An 18,374-nucleotide genomic window follows, 5' to 3' on the forward strand; every position below is an offset into this window, starting at 1 on the left:
AGGAGCATGCGGAGGGATATGGGGTCCCAGGGCCACGTGGTGGGGACGTGATGTAGGGTTTCCACCTGGGGCCAGCCTTAGGGGTCGGGGTCCCAGCGCCATGTGGTGGGGACGTGATGTAGGGTTTCCACCAAGCATCCAGGCTGGACCCCAAGCTCAAGGCTCCTGGTTCTACATGATGGAGTCACAAGGACACAATGTAGTGTTTCTCCACTTAGCACCCAGGCTCGACGCCAGGGATCGAAGCCCCACTGCCCCTCGGCGGGGACGCAGTTTAGGATTTCTCCATCAACTGCCCGGAGTCGACCTCAGGGACGGGGCTCCCAGTGCCTTACGGTGGGGACGTGATGTAGGATTTCCTCACCAAACATCCAGGCTCGCTGCTAGCCACGGGAGCCCCACTGCCACATGGTGGGGACACGATTTAGGCTTTGCCTCATGGACCCCCGATCTCACCGCGTCTCTGCCAGCCCGGGGCTGTGGGGGCCAAGCAGGGGACACCCCCGGGCCCAGCGCCCGCAGGGGGCGGGCGGCCCTTTTCTCCCTCCCCCTTGCCCAGCCCTCCCCATCACCGAGCCGCGAGGAAACGAAACCAGCTCCCTCCGTCTCCCCCCCTCCCGGCACCGCCCCTGAGCCTCAGAGCCCCCGAGCACTGGGATGGAACGGGTCCGCACGCAGGGTCCGGCGCTGCCTCCGTACGAGCCTCTGATGGAGGGGATGGACGTGGAGGGGAAGACCCGCAGCACGGTGGTGACGGTGGAGACCCCCGTGGTGCCTCCTCCCCGCGACCACCTGGCCTGGTCGCTGTGCACCACGCTGTACGCCAACGTCTGCTGCCTCGGCTTCCTGGCGCTCGTCTTCTCCGTGAAGGTTGGGGAATGGGAAAGGGGGGGATGGGGGAGGGTGATGGGGAAGCAATGGCATCGGGAGAGGAGGGGGGGAGCGTCTATGGGGGACCCCGTGGGCCTCACAGAGCTCCCCGACCCCAAACAGAACCGTGGAGCTCCACAAGTCCCAGCCCTGGGTGCCCTGTGGACCCTACAGAGCCCCGGGCCTCAAAAAGATCCATGAAACCCCCAGATCTCTGCTGCCAAGGTGCCCCACAGAGACCCTTAAACAGACCCGTGGAGCCCCCAAAACCTCCAATCTCAGGGTACCACGTGGACCTCACAGAACCCTGTGCATCTCCAGAAGCCCCAGCTCTGAGGTGCCCCATGAACCCCAGAGAGCCCCTGACCCCAGTGAGACCCACAGACCTCCAAAAAACCCTACTCTTGGGTGTCTCATGGAAACCAGAGCCCCACCACCACCACAGGGAGCCCTGTAGGCCATACAGAACCCTAACTCCAGGTTGCCCCATGAGCTCCTACCCCAGGGAACCTCTCCCACCCATGCCCACTGACTCTCCCTTTGGTACCCCAGTCCAGGGATCGCAAAGTCCTGGGTGACTACAGCGGGGCGCACAGCTACGGCTCCACCGCCAAGTACCTGAACATCGCGGCCCATCTGATCAACGTCTTCCTCATCATCCTCATCATCGCCCTGATTGCCAGCGGCACCATCGTGCTGGCCAACGTCTTCAACCACCACCAGCCAAACTCCAGATTCTTCGGACCGACTTAGCCCATTCTGTGGGCAGAGCTTCGCCTGGGGCCATGCTTTCCTTGCTTCTCCCAGCGCCCCTCCAGTCACCACCTGGAAAAGCACGTTGAGATGCCCCTTGCTCTGGCAGGAATCCCATCATCCGGCTGTAAGAATGGGAACCTGCAGGCTTTGCCGCTTGCCACCTCGCTCTGCCTTTTTGCTGTTGCTCCAAGGGCCTGTAAAAGCCCTAAGGGAAACACCTCACTGGTTATAAAAAAAAAACAAAAAACAACACAATAAAGGTTTCTTTCACTACTGTCTCACGGCTCTTCTTTTTTAGGGGATAGGGGTGGGAGCAGGAGAGCCCCCACAGCTATTGGGCAGTTGTCCCTTTTGTCACCCTGTGGAGAGTGATGGGGATTATAGAATCATGAAGGTTGGAAAAGACCTCGAAGATCACCTAGTTCAACCATCAACCCGTCACCACCACATCCCCTAAGTTCCAAGATGCTCCAGGACCCGGCTGGGTGAATCCAACTCACAGGTTTGGACAAAAGGGACCGTGGCAAGGATGAGGGCGCGGGGGCAGAGCACCCCATACCCCACCTCCAGCAGTTTGCATGAGTGGGCTTCATTTGGGGATGAGGAAACCATGGGTGGGGTGGCCCCATCCCAAACCGCAACGGTGCTGTGCTTCCCTGAAATGCTTGGAAGGAAAAGCGAGATGACGACGCCTCTTCCTTCCTTTCTGCAGATTTTCTGTGTCACAACACCACCCCCCATCCCAGCTTCGGGGCAAGGCAGAAATCACGCCTACAGCTCCAGCCACATCCAGAGTGACCGGGGCAAGGCCCCAAGCACCCGACCAGTAATCCTGGACAGAGCTGACCTGGCGGGGGTTCAGCTATGTGCTTGGCCCGGCTTCCTGCTCCCCAGCTCTGTAAGGGCTGGGGCCCCGCAGGGCTGGATGGAGAAAGCCTTTTTTTCTTTATTTCCCCCTGAAGAACAATGACTCCTGCCAAGAAGCCGCGCTCACGAGCAGGACGTCAGAAATCCTTCCTGCAAAACACAACAGCCATTTGTTGCAGGATCTCTGGCAGCCTCGGCCGGGTGAATCATTGATTCCTACTCTTCTTCCCGTAAAAGCAAACAGAGATGTGCTGGATTGCGTCCTCCCCGAGCGCTCCTCCTCTCGCTCCATCCCTGCTGCCCCACTGGGATCCGGCTGAAATCCCCCCCAGAAATCAGAGGTGTTTTTATGCACCTCCCCAGTCGGCCGTCACGTGCAAAACCCAGGGCTTCCTGCAGTCAAAAATGCGACATCCTGACATCCCCACATCCCGTGGGGAGCACTTCCCCAGCCCCAACACCTCCATCAGCACCATTGGGACCTTACATGCATGGATGCTCCCCGGGGCCAGGCACCAGTGGGCAGAAGAGGCACTGGGGAGGGGGGGGGGGAAGGGGAGGGGATGCACGGGCAGGGCAGGGGTGCTCCCAGGACAAGGACAGACCGTTCCTCCCCTTGCAGCAATTGCTCCAGCCTGCTGGCAGGTGGCCAGCGAGCCTTGAACTCCCTGCCCCGACAGCAGCAGCCAGCAGGGAGCAAGCAGCGGGCTCAGCTCCCCGCGTCACCCACCCCAAAAAGAACCCCTGGCAGAGCTGAAACCCCGACCTCGCTTTACAGGCACTTTCCCTCCTTGCGTGGAAAAACCACCCCCGCGTGGAAAAAACACCCCCGCGTCTTCCCTTCTCACCCCAACCCTCTGGTGCTCAGCCCCTTAACTCTGCCCCCGCCCCCAGGGCTGGTGGGGACTGCTGGACTTTGTCTCCCCGATGCATTCCCATCCCGTCATCTGTTCGGGTGCAAAAGCAAATAGAGGAAAACGCACAGCGGGGTGGCGATGCCAGCAGGATGTTCATGCCGAGCTCGTTAAGATAAGACAGCAATTAACCCCACTGCAGGGCAGCTGCAGTTTTTTGGGGGGAGCACAGCTGCGGGTTGGTGCTGGGGTTTGAGCACCAAGCCAGCCCTGAAATCCCCTCCTCCATTCACACTCTTTCCCCTCTCTCCCAGCCTCCCCGCTTAATTACCACTGTGACCTAATGAACCTCATTAACTCGAGAGAATGCCAGGAAAAGAGCTGATAGCTTCGCTATGAGCAGTGCTGGGGAGCACTTTGGTCTGCACGCAGGCGGCCCCTCCAGCGGGCGGCTGCTGCCCCAGGCACGAGCCTGAGCCGGGGGGGGAGGGGGAACTCATTTCTTCTAGAAACAAGAGTTCTTGCTTTCGTTTTCTCTGTCCCACCGACCTGGGAACCGCCTGCTGAAATGCAAAGGATGTTGACGTTACCTAGACTCACGTTGCTTGTGCATTGTTTGAGGTTGTACTTCTGGGTGCTTTTTTTTTTTTTTTTTTTAAGTTCAGGTGGAATTTCCTTTCTCGCTCCGAATCTCCCCTTCTGAGCCTTTCTTTCCCATCCCACGCTGCCCCCAATTGCTCCACAGAAATGAGAAAAGCCCCCCAAACCCAAAGCACAGCCGCCTTCATCCCCACTGCCCCACGTCCCCACCCAGACACCTGCCCAAGAGACTTTGTCCTGTGCCATCCTTTACACCGCAGCTTTCAGATCACCATGCCCACAGGTGTTCCCAACATCCCCAAAGAGAGCTCGTCCCTGGTAGGATGAGAGCTGCCCACGCCCCAGGGTGGGGTGTCCCCACCCCAGTAAACCCTTCTGCTCACCTATAATAGGTGAGGCTGGAAGGACAGGGGCACTGCAGCTGCCCTCTGCCACCATGCAGAACTACCCGCAGCACACCAGTATCAACATGCCATCCTTTGGGCAGAATGTGATCAACACCGTTCCCGTCTCCTCGCCACCGCCGCCACCCCCCAAGGATTTTGTACTCTGGTCCCTCTTCAACTTCGTACTCTGCAACCCCTTCTGCCTGGGCTTCTGTGCGCTCTCATACTCCATTAAGGTAAGGGGAAACTCAACCCAGCACTTCCTTGCTCAGCTTTGAGGCCCACCCCCATGCTGCAACTCCCAGATCCCATCCCCTTTTGTTGCCCTGTGTCCTGCCTTCCCCAATTCCATCCATTGCATCCCATCATGTCTCACCTTCCCCCATCCATTCCCAATCCCATCCTTTCTGCCATACCCCACCTTTCCTCACCCCATCTCATCTTGTCCCATTGTGTCTCACTTTCCCCCATCCAATACGTCATATCCCACCTTTCTTCGTTTCAATCTCATCCTGTCTTATCCCATAGCAGCCCACCTCCTCTCATCTTCCCCCATCCTGTCCCACGTTGCCCCAGACCTCATCCCTACCTCGCTTCCTCCTGCCACATCCATCCCTACCGCTGTGCCCCATATCTAACTTCCCTGGCACCCACCTTTGGAGGACTACCCGCTATTTTTGGGTGCTTTGCCATCTCCAAAAGACACAGAAGAGGGGCTCCCAGTAGGCACAATGGTTTGGGCTCCTCTAAATTATCCTTAAGTGAGCCCCAAACCAGCTGGCACCTCCGTGAAGCTGGGAATCCAGCTCCCTCCCGCTGTCCTTCCACCCACCCTACCTGCAATAAGAAGCAGCTGCTCCCCGAGTACTTTCCCTTCATTACCTTTAAAGATAATTGCCCTTAGTAAGCACTCTGGGAGGAAAGGTCAGCTGCCGCCAGCGCCCCAAGAAGTGCCACACAGGCATGCTGGGATCCCCAGCCTTCCTCACATCTCTCCACCTCCAACAGGAGGAGCAGGCAGCACAAGACTGACCCTAATGGCTTTTAATAAGCTATTAAGAAATTGCTGTTAGGCTGCTGCAAACTGTTTCCCATCAGGGTGGGCTTCCTGAGTGCCTGATGCCCTATGGGTGCCAGTTAGGGCAGTTGGGTGGTGATGATGATGATGGACAGAGCCTTTGACATGTGGGGTTTCACCACCTCCCTCCTCCCTCTCTGCAGTCCCGAGATAGGATAATTGCCCAGGACCTCACAGGTGCCAGCAGCTACGGGAGGACGGCCAAGATCTTGAACATCGTTGCACTCTGCCTGGGACTCTTGGTGACCATCATCTCCATTGTCCTGGTGTTTCTCTACCTTCCACTCTACTACGTTCAGCCTTGATCTGGCCCGATGAAGAGGAGCAGCGCCACGGTCCCACTCCTCCTCCCCTCTCCCCCTGATCCCATCAGTGCCTTGGTACCACCCCACCGAGGTGGCCCTGTTAGGGATGAGGCCTCGGGATGAGCTCAAGACAAATAAAGCTTTTTCCTCATTCTCTTCCTGTTCAGAAATGTTGTGGTTTTACGGTTCGGGGATTGGGGCTGCCCCATAGCTGGGACGAGATGCTTGGGCAGGGAGTGTGTGTCTGTGCTGTTCGGTCATTCCTCCTCCTGGGGCTGCGAGGGTTGCTCAGAGTCATCAAACCCAGACTCGTTTCTGCGTCATCCCATGCAAAGATAGCCACAGCGGGGCTGTGGGCGCCCAGGCTCTGTACAGTGGGAACTGTAGGGTCTCGCTCTTCCTTTCCTTCCCTAGCTCCTCCCTTGGGCTGTTTTTCAGTTCCTCAGCAGCCGCTTTGCCTTCTCTTTCCCCCTTTTGCTCCCCGGCCCTGGCAGAACACTAGGTCTCCCCGCGCCCACGCGGTCAGTGCCCCCGCGCCCGGGGGCTGAGAGGAGGGGGACGAGGCGCTGAACCCGGGGGGGCCGAGCGCTCCGCCCGAGCTCTGGGGGCCCGGGGGCCGGCGCAGGGGCGGCGCGGGTCTCGGTTTCATTTCCCGCAGATCGCCCGCCTCCCTCCCATCCTCGCTCCGCTCCCGGCCATGAAGCCGCAACAGGAGGTGAGCATCCCGCTGCACCCCCCCGGACGGGGACCACCCCTCACCAGCGTCCCCGACGAGCAGCCCCGCGACTTCATCCTCTGGTCCCTCTTCAACGTCCTGGCGGGCTTCGCTCTCACCTACCTTGGCTGCTTCTGCTTCCCCTCGCTCATCTTCTCCATCAAGGTGAGACCCTCCAACCCCCCTCCCTGTCCCGGTGCCTCCTTGCCAACCCATCCTGGGATTCCTCGACTCGGGGTCCCCCAAGCTGATCTCCCCCCAACCCAGCCCAGAACCCCTTCTCCAATCTGATGCCCTCTGATTTGGTGCCCCCCGACATGATTCCATCCAACCCAACTCCCTTCTTTGGGACTCTCCAACCCAGGACTACCCCCAGTAGTCCACAATGCTCCCCAGTGCATCCCAACAGAACACGATTCCCAATTTCAGGCACCCCAATCTTTTGCTGCCCAACTTGACCCCATCCAACCCAATGCCCGAACTTGGGTCTCCCAACCCATAGTCCACTCAACCCGTGGTGCCTCCCAACCCAACTGAACACAATGCGGTCCCCCAAGCACCTCAGGTCCAGTGCTGCCCAACCTGATCCCCCAACCCATGATCCACTGAATCCTCAGTGCTCCCAACCCATCCCAACACGTGATCCTCTGACCCCAAGCACCTTAATCTAATGCTGCCCAAATTGAACACCTGGCCCCTGACCCACCCTATCCATGGTACCCACAGCCCTAATATCCAGTGTATCCGTCCTGACCCAGAACTCCCTCTCAGCAAAACATGACTACTCCCCAATTTGGGACCATCCAATTTGGTGCCCCCCAACCCAGCCTGACCCTGAATGCCCTCCTTGACACCCACTCAATTTGCACTCCTCTGAGCCTTCCCACCCCAAAGCATGGGACTGTGTGGGAGCATGGGCACCTTCAACCCCCTGCTCCCCATGAGGTCCCAGCAAAGCACCCATGACATCCCCATGAAGCCAGGCTGGGTCCCCCGCTCTCCCTATCCCCATCCTGAAGATGGGTCTTCCCCACTGAATCCCCATCTGTCCCCCTAGGCCCGCGACTGCAAAGTACTGGGGGACCTGGAAGGTGCCCGGCGATACGGAACCCGGGCCAAGGTGCTGAACATCATCTTCTCTGTGCTGATAGCCATCGGCGTCTTGTCCACCATCACCATTGCCATCGTGTTCCTCACCATGAGCAGCAGACAGCTATAGAACTTCCACCACCATCCCACTGCCCTGTGCTGTGCTCACCCCCATAATGTGTCCCAAGGAATTTCTGCTTTGGGGAAGGGGCACAGAGCCCCGTCCTCTTCCTGCGTGTGGCATGGCAGGGATGGGTGGGGGGCTTCCTCCTCTACTTGTGCTCCTGGGCCATGCTGGTATTTAACCAAGCTACAACGTATGCATGGATTGCCGCTGCCACAAATAAAGCTCCTGCTCACCAAGCCCCGCTCCTGTTGCATTATTCACAGCGCGGATGGAGGAGAGTGACCTGGAGCACCTTCATGGCATCCTCCACCCCCACTGCCTTGCTAGGCATCTCCAGCATGAGCCACGTTTTGTCCTAAAGATTTCAGCACAGCAGAAGAAGGAAACAGCAAATTTCCATGCTTTTCTGGCCATAAACACCCCATCTCGCTGCAAAGCCCCATCTCCTTCCAGGGAACGCTGAAGGGCTTTTCTAGAAACAGCTCCTTGGCATTTTAGCATTAAATTCCTGTTTGTTCCATTCTTGGGGGGGCTGGGGGAAGGAGAAATGTGGAGCCTTTAACAGCACTTGGTACCATTACTCCAGGCCATGTAGTAACAGGGATCTCCCTTATTGCTCTGAGCAACAGCGAAAAGCACATGGTGACACAAACACAGCCTCGATGGCAGCAGCTTTGGCACAGGGGAAGCTCCAGCCAAGTTCAGTGCTCTGTTCTAGCATCCTGACCCCGCTGCTGGATGAGGGCTTTTCTGGATGAGGGATTTTCCAGCCAACACGGCCTGAAGAGCTCGGTGGAGGCACCAGCTCCATGAGCTGTTCCATGCTGGCTCGCATTGTGTCCTTGGGAGTGATGGCCGCTCTGTCCCCTCCCTCTGTCCCACAGCAGGGCTGGAGCCACCCGTGCCCCTGGCACGGGAGGAAGGCAGGCTCAGGAGAAACCAACTTCGTTTCTCTGAGCTTCCAGCCGAGCATTTCTGATAACCACAGTTTGGCGAGGGCTGTAATTTCTTTGGTTTATATATAGAGGAGCTGAGGCTGGGCTGGAGACAAGGACAATATAAAAGGGCCGCCCAGCCCCACTCCCGCAGCCAGGCTGCTGGAGCCGGAGAGCTGCGGGGTGCCCCTGTCCGTGGCCATGGACACATCCTACCCGCGGGAGGACTACCTGCCCATGACGTCCCACAAGCGGGACCCATCTCCCACTGCTGTCACCTCTGTGCCGCCCCGCGATCACCTCATCTGGTCCATCTTCAACACCATCTACATGAACTTCTGCTGCCTCGGCTTCGTGGCTCTCGCCTTCTCCGTCAAGGTAAGGCACGTCTGGGTCCCAAGTGGGGATGTTCGGGGTCATGGAATCATTAAGGCTGGAAAAGACCTCTCAGATCCCCAAGTCCAATCCCAACCCATCCCCACCGTGCCGACTGACCACGTCCCTCAGTGCCACATCCCCACGTTCCTTGTACACTCCCAGGGACAGTGACTCCCCCACCTTCCTGGGTGGCGTGTGCTAGTGCCACACCGCTCTTTTGGAGAAGTTTTTCCTAACGTCCAACCTGAAATGATGCTGGAAGTGTCTCTGCTTGCACCCATCCACCCCCATCAACACCTCCAGCTGGACAGAGGGCCCAGGGACAGGCTGGAGGAAGCTGGGAGGATGCCCGTGGGGACCCACCACTGCCCCCAGTCTCGGCTCTTGCAGGCGCGGGACCGGAAGGTGGCAGGGGACGTGGAAGCCGCTCGGCACTTCAGCTCCAAAGCCCGCTGCTACAACGTGCTGGCCACGGCTGGCAGCGTGCTGCTGCCCATCCTGCTCACTGCCCTGGTGGTCACCGGCGTCCTCCACCTTTCCAAGCTTGCCCAGGACTCCGTGGGCTTCTTCAGCTCCCAGTTCAGCACCAGCGACGACGAGGACAAGTGAGCGGTGGGCAAGGGGATGGCCAAAGCTCGTCCGCAGCGCTGGTGACCCAGCCCTGCCGTGCCCAACCCCATGCTTCTTGGGGCAGCTACGTTATTTGGTGTGGTTATTTGGTGGTGGTGTTTTTTCTTTTTTTAATCTCTCCCTCAGTGCTTAATATTTAAATCATTAAATCATTTCAGCCATCGCGAATCTGCTCCGTGTGTGTATGTGTGTAGGGCAGGGGCTGTGCTAACAGCTGGTATATTTCTCAGAATCACAGAAACCATGAAGGCCAGCAAGATCATCTAGTCCAACCAAATGTGTTTTGTACACTCGGAGCGTCCCACTTCACAGCTGGGAGCCTTAACCCACATTGCTGTTAGGGTGTCCCAGCCTAAAACAGTAGGGGTGAGAGACACTTCTTGGCTCAGGAGGGCAACAATTGGGCTGAGCAGACCCCTCCCAAGTGGAGCTGAGACCCACCAACTCCCTGCACCACAGCACAAGCCCCCATTTGGTCCCCATGCCAGGGCAGAGGGGATCTGCATGTGGTGACTGTGAGCCAGGAGGGATGCTGCAACCCGCAGTGCTTCCCGCTTTAGCTCCAGATGGAATTTCCCCACGGCTCCAAGCAGGTCAGAAATATCCTCACCCTCAGGGCACAGCCTTGGCTTGGCTCTGCCCAGTGCTTTGCAGCACTGCCCCAATGGCCAGAGCTGGCTCATTTTGGCAAAAGCAGCTGACCACATGGAAGGGATGCTGTAGGGGGCCACGAGCGGGGCTTTATCCCCCTCTCCCCCTATAAGCATCCTGCAGGACCCTTATCACAGGGCGAGGGGACAGAGGGGAGCGTTCATCCCAGCCCACAGCCACTGATGAGGGCCTGATGAAGAGCCAGCTCTAATTACAAGGCAGAGGACCCGCCCTGTCGCCTCCCCTAAGTGATCCCACATGCTGAGCAGCCACCGGGCTTTTTATAAACTCCCAGAGATGGCTTACAGAGCAGACCAGGGAGCACCCTTCCTTCCCCTTGCTCAAACTAGCACATGCAGCTGAGGAATGCAGCCCGGAACCCATGGTGCCAGAATAATGCCCAGCTTCAGCCTTGCTGTCCTCCACACTGCCTCCAAAGCCCTGTAAAACTTGAGAGCAGGAGGAGTGAAGCAGGGCATCCCAGGCTGAATACAGCTCTATGCATCTGGAGGCTGCTGTAGAAATGGAGATCTTTCAAGAATAAACAAGTGAGGGATGTTTAGGAAACGCATCTAAAATAATCACTTTCAGGCTCCCAGCTTTGTTTGTGCTCCTCCCACTTCCCAGTGCTGTGAGTCCTGCAGCAGAAGCAATGCTCACACTCACAATTAACAGAGCAAGGCGTTCCCTTGGCAGCCTCAGCACATTTATATCCAATAAGGGGATGGTGCAGGATGTCTGCACATCAGTGCGGGGGGGTTTGGTGCCCATCATGCAAAACCCAGACCCACGAGGTTCAAAGTCCTTCGCTGGGCATCCTCTGGATCCATCCAGCTGCTGTGGGGAAGGAGATGCTCTGCCCTGGAACGAAAACAACACATGTGAGACACAGGAGTGGCTTCTCTCCATATTACCTTAATTTTTAGAAAACGTGCCCAAGCAAAGACTTCGTAAATAGCTGCAGAGCAGGAAGTGCTGTTTGATAACCTCAAGGTCAGTGCACAGAGTCAACCCTGGTAGAGGTCACACCTTCACGCAGCGGAAAGCGCTGCCCAGACTCCTCCAGCACCGCCTCCAGGGGAGGGTGAAGGGGACACTTCATCACTCCAATCCTCATCTCCTCCTTGGTGATGGTGAACTTCAGCTTGCTGCCCAAGTAGGAGACACCGGTGATTTCCAGCTTGTTGACGTCACTGGGACATGCAGGGTCAAAGCGGAGGTTGGTCCTTGTGATCCTGGAAAGGCAGGGCAAGTCAGCTCTGCTCTGCAAACAGCTTTGTGGAGTCAGCACAGCTTCAAATATTCCAGGGCCCTCTCTCATGACTCCTTATATTTTTTAAGGGAGAAAAAGTCCTAGGTGTATCCCAAAAACACCTACTAATCGTAGAACCGTGGAATGGTTGGGTTGGAAGGGACCTTAAAGATCGTAGAACCATAGAATGGTTGGGTTGGAAGGGACCTTAAAAAACATAGAACTGTGGAATGGTTGGGTTGGGAGGGCCCTCAAAGACCATCTAGTTCCAACTCCCCTGCTGCAGGCAGGATTGCCAGTGATTAAATCAGGCACCAGATCAGGGTGCCCAAGGCTCCTGGGATGGGACATCCACATCTTCAAGCATCTGCTGAAGGGCTACTTGGGTTGTCATCCCCCAACTCAGTGCCCTAAGGCATTTCTGTTCCTCAATTTAGGGTCTGTAAGTTGGATTTAAAAAAAAACTACACACACATACACACACACAAAAAAAAATCCACTCTGTTTTTTTCACCTTATGGTGATGTCTTAGCAGCAGCTCTGCTGGCAGAGTGTCAGGAATGCCCTGCTCTGGGACGGGGAGGGGAAGGGGAGCAGGAACAAGCAGTGGGCGGCAGAGCTGGCAGTAATCACTGTTGCAATGTGGCCACACAAAGCTCGAGCATGGGCTCTGGGCCACGTACTAAAACTGAGCAACAGAACACCCAAATAGCTCAGGAGAGCACCACGATGTTTGCAGCTGGGGATGCACGTTCAGCTTCAGCAAGACCCAACCAAACCAAGAACAAACAAACCAAGAAAGCTAACAGCAAATATCTGCTCTCAGCTCCATGCTGGCTGGGCTGGAGAGCTTCAAGTAGCAAAGAGGGATCCTTTTTCCCAGTCTCTACCCCATTCCAAAGACACAGAGCTGTGCACAAGCTGAGACTGAGGCTTCCAGCTAGCAGCACGGCAGCTCACGCCCAGTTCCACCGGGAGTGTGGTGGGTTCTCAGCAGATCGTGGCCGCAAACATAGTGTAAAAACACATCGTTAGGGCGAGGAGGCTTTGCTGGCAACCAGGAGGCCCTTCAGTCTGACCCATCCTCAATTAAACTCTAAGAATACACTCCAGTGGCTGCAGCTTCAGGGCTTGAAACCACCCGGCTGCTCCGGAGCTGAGGCACGGGCCTCATGAAACAATCTGAGCAGTGCACCAGCTTCCTGCTCACACAGCTCCTGGGGCTCAGCAGGACACTTCCCCTTTCGTACAGATCTTATTTTTGGCCTTTTGGCATGGGAACAGCAAATACCTTCCCTGGTTTCTTGCTTCCTCAGCAGCATCACAAACAGTCCCCGCAGTGACATCAGCCACCTCTGGGTGTTACCATGCAAAAGGAACACCAGTGGCCATGCCCAGTATCCCCAGTTCACCCATTAACAGTGCAGTTTGTTCAGAGCAGAGTGCAGATGCTCTGCGCTAGTTGCTGCGAGTGCCTTTCTTTTTCACAAGCAACAAGATGGCTGAGGTTTCAAGCCACTGGTGGTTGCCTAGAAATTAAAGGAGACACAACGTGGGTCTCACCTGAACCCCGTGTAACCAAAGAGGACAGCCTGCAAGAATCCGCCCATCCCTGTCAAGAAGTTCACAGCTCCTGACCCATCCGAGTTCTCCACCCAGATCTGTTCCAGGGAGAGGAGGAAACAAAAAGAAAAATGTCAGCAGTTGTGTTGGGACTCTTCACGCAGTTCCGTGTGCCTGTGTATGCTTACTGTCACTGTCATATATCTGGGGCGTTGCAATGATCGTATCCCATTGCTCATCTTGGAATGAGGTGGGGGCTGGGCCCTGATGGGCCTCCAAGTCCCACATCCCTACCCCTTCCCCATCTCCCACAGGCAGAAGGCAGCCTGGGGTGACCATGAGAACAGACCTTGGCTTGGTGCTGCTTGACTGGAAGAAGGTGCCTCCTGGCTGCTTTTTGGAAGCATGCAGAGAGGAGACGGAGCATGCAACCACCCAGCTCAGCACAGCAATAACCCAACAACCGAGTCACCACAAGTGCCATGAGCACAGGCTGTATGCAAGTGCTCTCACTGAGACAGGGACTGCTGGGGAGCAGACAAGACAGAACCAAGAGGCAGTGGCCCCAGGGAAGCAGCTGACCTTGAAGGGCTCGGTGATGTTGCTAAAACACTTGTTCAGTTGGCCCTGCGCCCTCTGTGTCTCCTTCAGCTCCAGCCAGCCCACCGCAAACATGCTCTGCAAGAGAGAGCGGAGCAGGTCTGTGCCCACTGGTATCCAGTAACTCAGGTCGAAAGGACCACGTTGTGGGTCAGTCCCCCTTACCCAGGTCATGGCTGGCCCGCTCGGCGCGGTGACCGGCTCATACATCACCAGATCATTCCTCCGCACTTCAGGCGTCATGGGGTGCATCAGAGGGAACCCCAGCAGGACAACATCAGCTTGTTTCACAGGCTCACCTGAGAGAAGGGAGCGAAACTCATCAAGATCGCACGCCAGCTGCAAATAATTAACTCATAAAGGGAACGGATCTGACACAGAGGATCATAAAATTAAGCCAATAAAATCCACACCATGGTGGAAAGGTGGTGGAATTCCCATCTGAAGAACCGGAGGACAGTTCACCACTGCCTCGCTAAAGGCAAACAAAACAGAGGAAAGGGGCAATAAGCTGGGCGTGCTCTTCCACTTGTACCAGACTTCCAGTAACCAGAGGTTAGAGGACGTTCTTTACGCAGCACTTGACCTTGGAAAGAGGGACCTAATTGCCAGCAATGGGTTCATAGCCACCATGCCGCCTGCAGCCCAGCATCTCAAACTCTCAAGGCCTCCTCCTATCCTCTATGTGCCCCAAATTCTTAATTAGATGAGTCCTATAATGAGAAAGGATCCACCAAAAGGCAGAATACCCTCTGCAAATCAGGTTTTCCTCACCAGCAACACAAATGCTGCACTGAGAGAGCCAACGCTCAAGGGTTTTGTTTCAGCCCGTCATTCCTCTCGTGCAGGCTTGAAAAGAAAGAGGCAGACTTTTGAACTGCTCGCTCCTCTGCTCACCTGGACTGTAGCCATCGTACTCGGGGTGATATTTCTGCTCTGCATCAAAGGGCACTTTGACTTTCTTAGCACATTCCACCCACTCCTCTGGCACAGGGATCAAGAAGTCCCGAGCAATGCTGGCTGCAAAATTTAAGCTGAAAAGAAGCGAGGAACAGTGCTTGATGTCATGTCTGGGTGGCTGAGACCCCTTAGAGGGAGAGGAAGAGGAGGAAGGGAAGAGAAGAAACAAAGTGAGCCATAACTCATTGCAGAGAAGCAGTTTCCTGGAAAGAACATAGGGTCAAAGTCTAATCTCAGGGTAATGACTTTCATTGCTGGGACTGGGAGTCTCCAAATGACTAATTATTTAGCCATCCCACACACTGCAGGGAGAGAAGCACTGCTGAGAAGGGGACTTCCTCTCCATCTTACGTAGACACCTGAGCCATCAGATGTGTCATCACAGGACCACCTACTTCTTTCCACTGATGCAGAGGAAGGTAGAGGAGACCAGCTTGGACAGAGGTTTGTAGGGAGAAGAAAAGTGCTTGCTGCCTCCTCCTCCTGCTAGGCAGATGAGAACAGAGATGGGCCCAGGCCTCAACAAAGCATGCGCATTACCTCCGCTGTGCCACGGCGTTGGTGTAAGCAGAGTTATCAACCTGGTGGTGATACTCGTCTGGGGGCATGACACCTGGAGGAAGGGAAGAGGAAGGGGACACTTCACTCTGCAGCACACCCACGGGGTGTCTCAGGGAAGTGGCACAAGAACAGGAAAGCCTCCATTGCAATGATGCCTGCCCACGTGACTCGTGTGGTGGGACAAGTGTTGAGATGGAAGGTACACGAGGTCTGAGGCAGAAGCATAGCCTGATGAAAGAACAGTCCTTCCAACCCAAACTAGCTCCTAATTCCGAGCTAAGACAACACTACGTGTTCTGCTCCTACAGGCCCCACCACGGGTTCGGTTCTTAACAAGATACCCAAGGTGGCCATCCCTCCCATGAATGGGAACTTGGCTTCATTAACACAGAAATGCCCAGAAGCTGTGGATGCCCCGACCCTGGAATTGCCCAAGGCCAGGCTGGATAGGGCCCTGGGCAGCCTGATCTGCTGGGGGGCAACCAGTCCATGGCTGGGGGCTGGAGCTCAATGATCTTTAAGGCTCCTTCCAACCCAACCATTCTATGATTCTCTGATTGTCTGGGGTCCATTCTTTCCCAGAATGCACTCCTGGCTTTAATAACTTTAGAATGCTTGTCCTCACCTCCTTCCTTTCTTTGGAACAGTGTGGGAGTGGGTTCTCTACAACCAGTGGGCAGAGGGAGACCTGCTGCCCAAGTGTTCTCAATATGATCATCGCTAGCAAAGATTCAGCCTGACTTGTCTTGAGTTGGACTTGCTTTATTACACACTTGATGTCCTGATATTCCCCTTCCAGCTTTCTATTTCTGGCAGCAATCTCAGCGCTCAGTAGAGGAGAACATAAGTGGTGCTTGTTATGAAGGAGAAACACCCTGGCTTACAGCTTTATGAGTAGGACTCAATGATCTTTGTGGTCCTTCGCAAGCCAGGATAATGTATGATTTAGCTGAGAAAGGGCAGACCATCAGGCAGCAGATACCTCATCCTGAGGGCATCTCCCTCACTTCAGGCAATGCGACCTTCAAGTCATTAACTGGTGTCTTTCCCTAGATCCAAGCTCAAGTCCCTCCCTTCAGCAGTACCTCGGATGTGGTAGCATTGCTCCTCCTCGCTCCACACCATCCTGCTGCACCAGTACTGAGCCACGGCACTCACCAGCTCCCAGCCTCCATCCGTCCTGAACAGCTTCTGGTCCTGGAGGGAGCCAAAGCCAGAGAGAGATGAGGAGCATGAAGGAGATTCAGCTTGGCCTAAAGCGTGACAGACACTCCTCTTACCTGCGTGGTGTAATAATACTGCTCGAAGGCCATCAAAACATCCCCAGTGATGTGAATTTCTTGGATTCCATAAATGTCCTCAGGGCAGACCTCCCGGCCAGTAGCTGCGCTCTCCCAGGGGAACTTGGCACCCTGTTGGGAGAAGACATCCACGGAGCAACTGAGCACGTCTTGAAACTGTCTTCTTGGTCTACCACCTGCAGGCAAAACCTAGATCACAGCCCCTGGCTCAAGGAAAGCCTAACTGTCCTTCTGGGTGACATTCAGCCCCACATCTCTGTCCCCACCTCATAGCCTTGCTCCTGCGCATTGAGTAGAGCTCCTCCTAGGGTGCGAATCCGGTACTCCAAGATGGCTCGGGCGGCTTCAGGATAAAACAGCAAGATGTTCGGAAACATCCAGGTGTCCTGGAAACATGCAGGCAAAGCAAAGTGGTAAAATGGGCTCGTAGGACAGCCAAATGCTCCCACCCATTCAAGTCCACCCCCCAGAGCTGAATGCTTCGACCATGACCGTGCCACTACTTAAAGATGCTGTCAGATGGGTCCAATGCACGAGGGACTGTTTCTGCCCTCACAGATGCATTCAGGTTCCCGTACCTCCAGTTCCCTGCCAGTCACCTTCCTGGTATCTCACTAGGATGAGCCCAGCAGGATCTCCCGCCATGCTAGAGAGGGGAAGCTAGAGGATCTGGTGGGTCAAAACCACACACATTGCCAGGAAGAAAGCCAATGAATTCCAGAGGACTGAAAAGTCCTTGTGCATTGAAAGACCAGATTAGGCAGGAGTCTCAGCATTACCCAGCGATACTTCCTGCTCACACCACAGCTCAAATATTCAACTGCAGAGCTGTGTACTCATTTGGTGTGGCTGCTCTGAGCAAATCCAAGCCTCTTGTTGGGGTAAAGCCACCCAGACCAACTGGTATACTGAGTACACATGAAACTTAACTTGAAAAGCGGAATGTGCCCATAGCAGAAAAAATACTTTTGTTTTTGCAGTAGTTCAGGCACAACAGGACTTCCTGCTGCCACTGACACTGGCAGGAGGTGGGCAGATGTCAACTCATTTAAAGAAGCTAAAATTTGGTGACCTTACTCTGAACCAGTTGCTGAAGATCCCTTTGCACTGGTCTCTCTTAGGTGGGCAACCCAATCTGTGCTTCAGATTTTAAGCTGGCAAAGGGATCTGTGGCTCCACGGATGGAGATGAGCCTCAGTAGGTGTTTCCAAAGGAGAAGAAGGATGTTCTCCTACAAGAGATCACTGCCAAACACCCCTATTGCCAGTAAGGAGGCCAGCAGTCCCGTGCTGAGTCTCTCTACCCCAGCCACTCCTCACAGCCCCCAGGCAAACTCCAGCACCACCTCAACCTACCTGATCCCAGAAGACATGCCCCCAGTAGTCCTCGCCCTGTGTGCCGTTGGACAAGCCACCAGGGCTGATGCCATGGAAGAGGAATCCTGGTGTATCCCGGGGAGGAATGGCACTCAGCAGGTAGTAGAGACACCCGTAGAGAGCCTGTCTCAAAGGCAGTGAGCCTTCCAGGTCCACACAGCACCCTTGCCACAGAGCAGCCCAGGCACGGGTATGGGAGGAGTGCAGGGAGCCGGCGGCTACGCGTGCCAGCCCTTCACTGTAGCTCCTCTTGGCCTCCTCCTCACTCTCAGCCACAGCCGTCAGGAACTCCCAGCATCGCTCCTGCTCCTCCTCGTGCAAGGTGACAGCTTGTGGCACAGGAGTCCAGAGCACGTGCACGGCGGGCTGGGGTCCCCCCTCCACCTCAGGAACGAGCGTCCGCCCATAGATGTAGCTGCAGGAGACGGCAAGGAGTGGGGAAGGGGAGAGCAGATGGTACCATGCACATAGAACCACTGAACGGTTGGGTTGGAAGGGACCTTAATGATCATAGAACCAC

General features: G+C 55.8%; 5 protein-coding genes across 12 annotated transcripts in view; 4 read left to right on the forward strand and 1 right to left on the reverse strand.

Moving 5' to 3' along the window:
* LOC110401495 (dispanin subfamily A member 2b-like) lies at window positions 557–1,904 on the forward strand. Its single transcript, XM_021402686.1, has 2 exons — window positions 557–870; window positions 1,423–1,904. The coding sequence occupies exons 1-2, from the start codon at window positions 658–660 to the stop codon at window positions 1,621–1,623; spliced, it is 414 nt and encodes a 137-aa protein (XP_021258361.1). The 5' UTR covers window positions 557–657; the 3' UTR covers window positions 1,624–1,904.
* LOC110401497 (interferon-induced transmembrane protein 3-like) lies at window positions 4,050–6,038 on the forward strand. The gene is made up of 2 exons (XM_021402688.1): window positions 4,050–4,569; window positions 5,555–6,038. The coding sequence occupies exons 1-2, from the start codon at window positions 4,384–4,386 to the stop codon at window positions 5,714–5,716; spliced, it is 348 nt and encodes a 115-aa protein (XP_021258363.1). The 5' UTR covers window positions 4,050–4,383; the 3' UTR covers window positions 5,717–6,038.
* On the forward strand, window positions 6,261–7,883 carry LOC110401498 (dispanin subfamily A member 2b-like). Its single transcript, XM_021402690.1, has 2 exons — window positions 6,261–6,596; window positions 7,489–7,883. Exons 1-2 carry the CDS (start codon window positions 6,414–6,416, stop codon window positions 7,648–7,650), a joined length of 345 nt encoding a protein of 114 aa, XP_021258365.1. The 5' UTR covers window positions 6,261–6,413; the 3' UTR covers window positions 7,651–7,883.
* LOC110401496 (interferon-induced transmembrane protein 5-like) lies at window positions 8,024–9,758 on the forward strand. The gene is made up of 2 exons (XM_021402687.1): window positions 8,024–8,960; window positions 9,351–9,758. The coding sequence occupies exons 1-2, from the start codon at window positions 8,784–8,786 to the stop codon at window positions 9,567–9,569; spliced, it is 396 nt and encodes a 131-aa protein (XP_021258362.1). The 5' UTR covers window positions 8,024–8,783; the 3' UTR covers window positions 9,570–9,758.
* Window positions 10,910–18,374, reverse strand: part of PGGHG (protein-glucosylgalactosylhydroxylysine glucosidase) — a 13,368-nt gene continuing 5,903 nt past the window's right edge. For all 8 annotated transcript variants that reach the window (XM_021402681.1, XM_021402679.1, XM_021402682.1 and 5 more), the window contains exons 4-14: window positions 17,834–18,269; window positions 16,745–16,864; window positions 16,458–16,589; window positions 16,263–16,374; window positions 15,157–15,229; window positions 14,554–14,690; window positions 13,822–13,955; window positions 13,639–13,734; window positions 13,057–13,154; window positions 11,271–11,476; window positions 10,910–11,102 (exon numbers count right to left, since the gene is read on the reverse strand). In XM_021402681.1, the coding sequence (XP_021258356.1) occupies window positions 11,038–11,102; window positions 11,271–11,476; window positions 13,057–13,154; window positions 13,639–13,734; window positions 13,822–13,955; window positions 14,554–14,690; window positions 15,157–15,229; window positions 16,263–16,374; window positions 16,458–16,589; window positions 16,745–16,864; window positions 17,834–18,269 (1,609 nt within the window). In that variant the 3' untranslated portion in view covers window positions 10,910–11,037. The remainder of the gene's footprint in view (window positions 11,103–11,270; window positions 11,477–13,056; window positions 13,155–13,638; window positions 13,735–13,821; window positions 13,956–14,553; window positions 14,691–15,156; window positions 15,230–16,262; window positions 16,375–16,457; window positions 16,590–16,744; window positions 16,865–17,833; window positions 18,270–18,374) is intronic.

This window comes from Numida meleagris, chromosome 6, assembly GCF_002078875.1.
Source record: "Numida meleagris isolate 19003 breed g44 Domestic line chromosome 6, NumMel1.0, whole genome shotgun sequence".
Classification (NCBI taxonomy): domain Eukaryota; kingdom Metazoa; phylum Chordata; class Aves; order Galliformes; family Numididae; genus Numida; species Numida meleagris.

Coding starts and splice junctions, on each gene's coding strand:
- LOC110401495 (XM_021402686.1), top strand. CDS start 658: ATGGAACGGGTCCGCACGCAGGGTCCGGCGCTGCCTCCGTACGAGCCT. Junction 871..1,422: donor CGCTCGTCTTCTCCGTGAAG/GTTGGGGAATGG, acceptor TTGGTACCCCAG/TCCAGGGATCGCAAAGTCCT.
- LOC110401497 (XM_021402688.1), top strand. CDS start 4,384: ATGCAGAACTACCCGCAGCACACCAGTATCAACATGCCATCCTTTGGG. Junction 4,570..5,554: donor CGCTCTCATACTCCATTAAG/GTAAGGGGAAAC, acceptor CCCTCTCTGCAG/TCCCGAGATAGGATAATTGC.
- LOC110401498 (XM_021402690.1), top strand. CDS start 6,414: ATGAAGCCGCAACAGGAGGTGAGCATCCCGCTGCACCCCCCCGGACGG. Junction 6,597..7,488: donor CGCTCATCTTCTCCATCAAG/GTGAGACCCTCC, acceptor CTGTCCCCCTAG/GCCCGCGACTGCAAAGTACT.
- LOC110401496 (XM_021402687.1), top strand. CDS start 8,784: ATGGACACATCCTACCCGCGGGAGGACTACCTGCCCATGACGTCCCAC. Junction 8,961..9,350: donor CTCTCGCCTTCTCCGTCAAG/GTAAGGCACGTC, acceptor CGGCTCTTGCAG/GCGCGGGACCGGAAGGTGGC.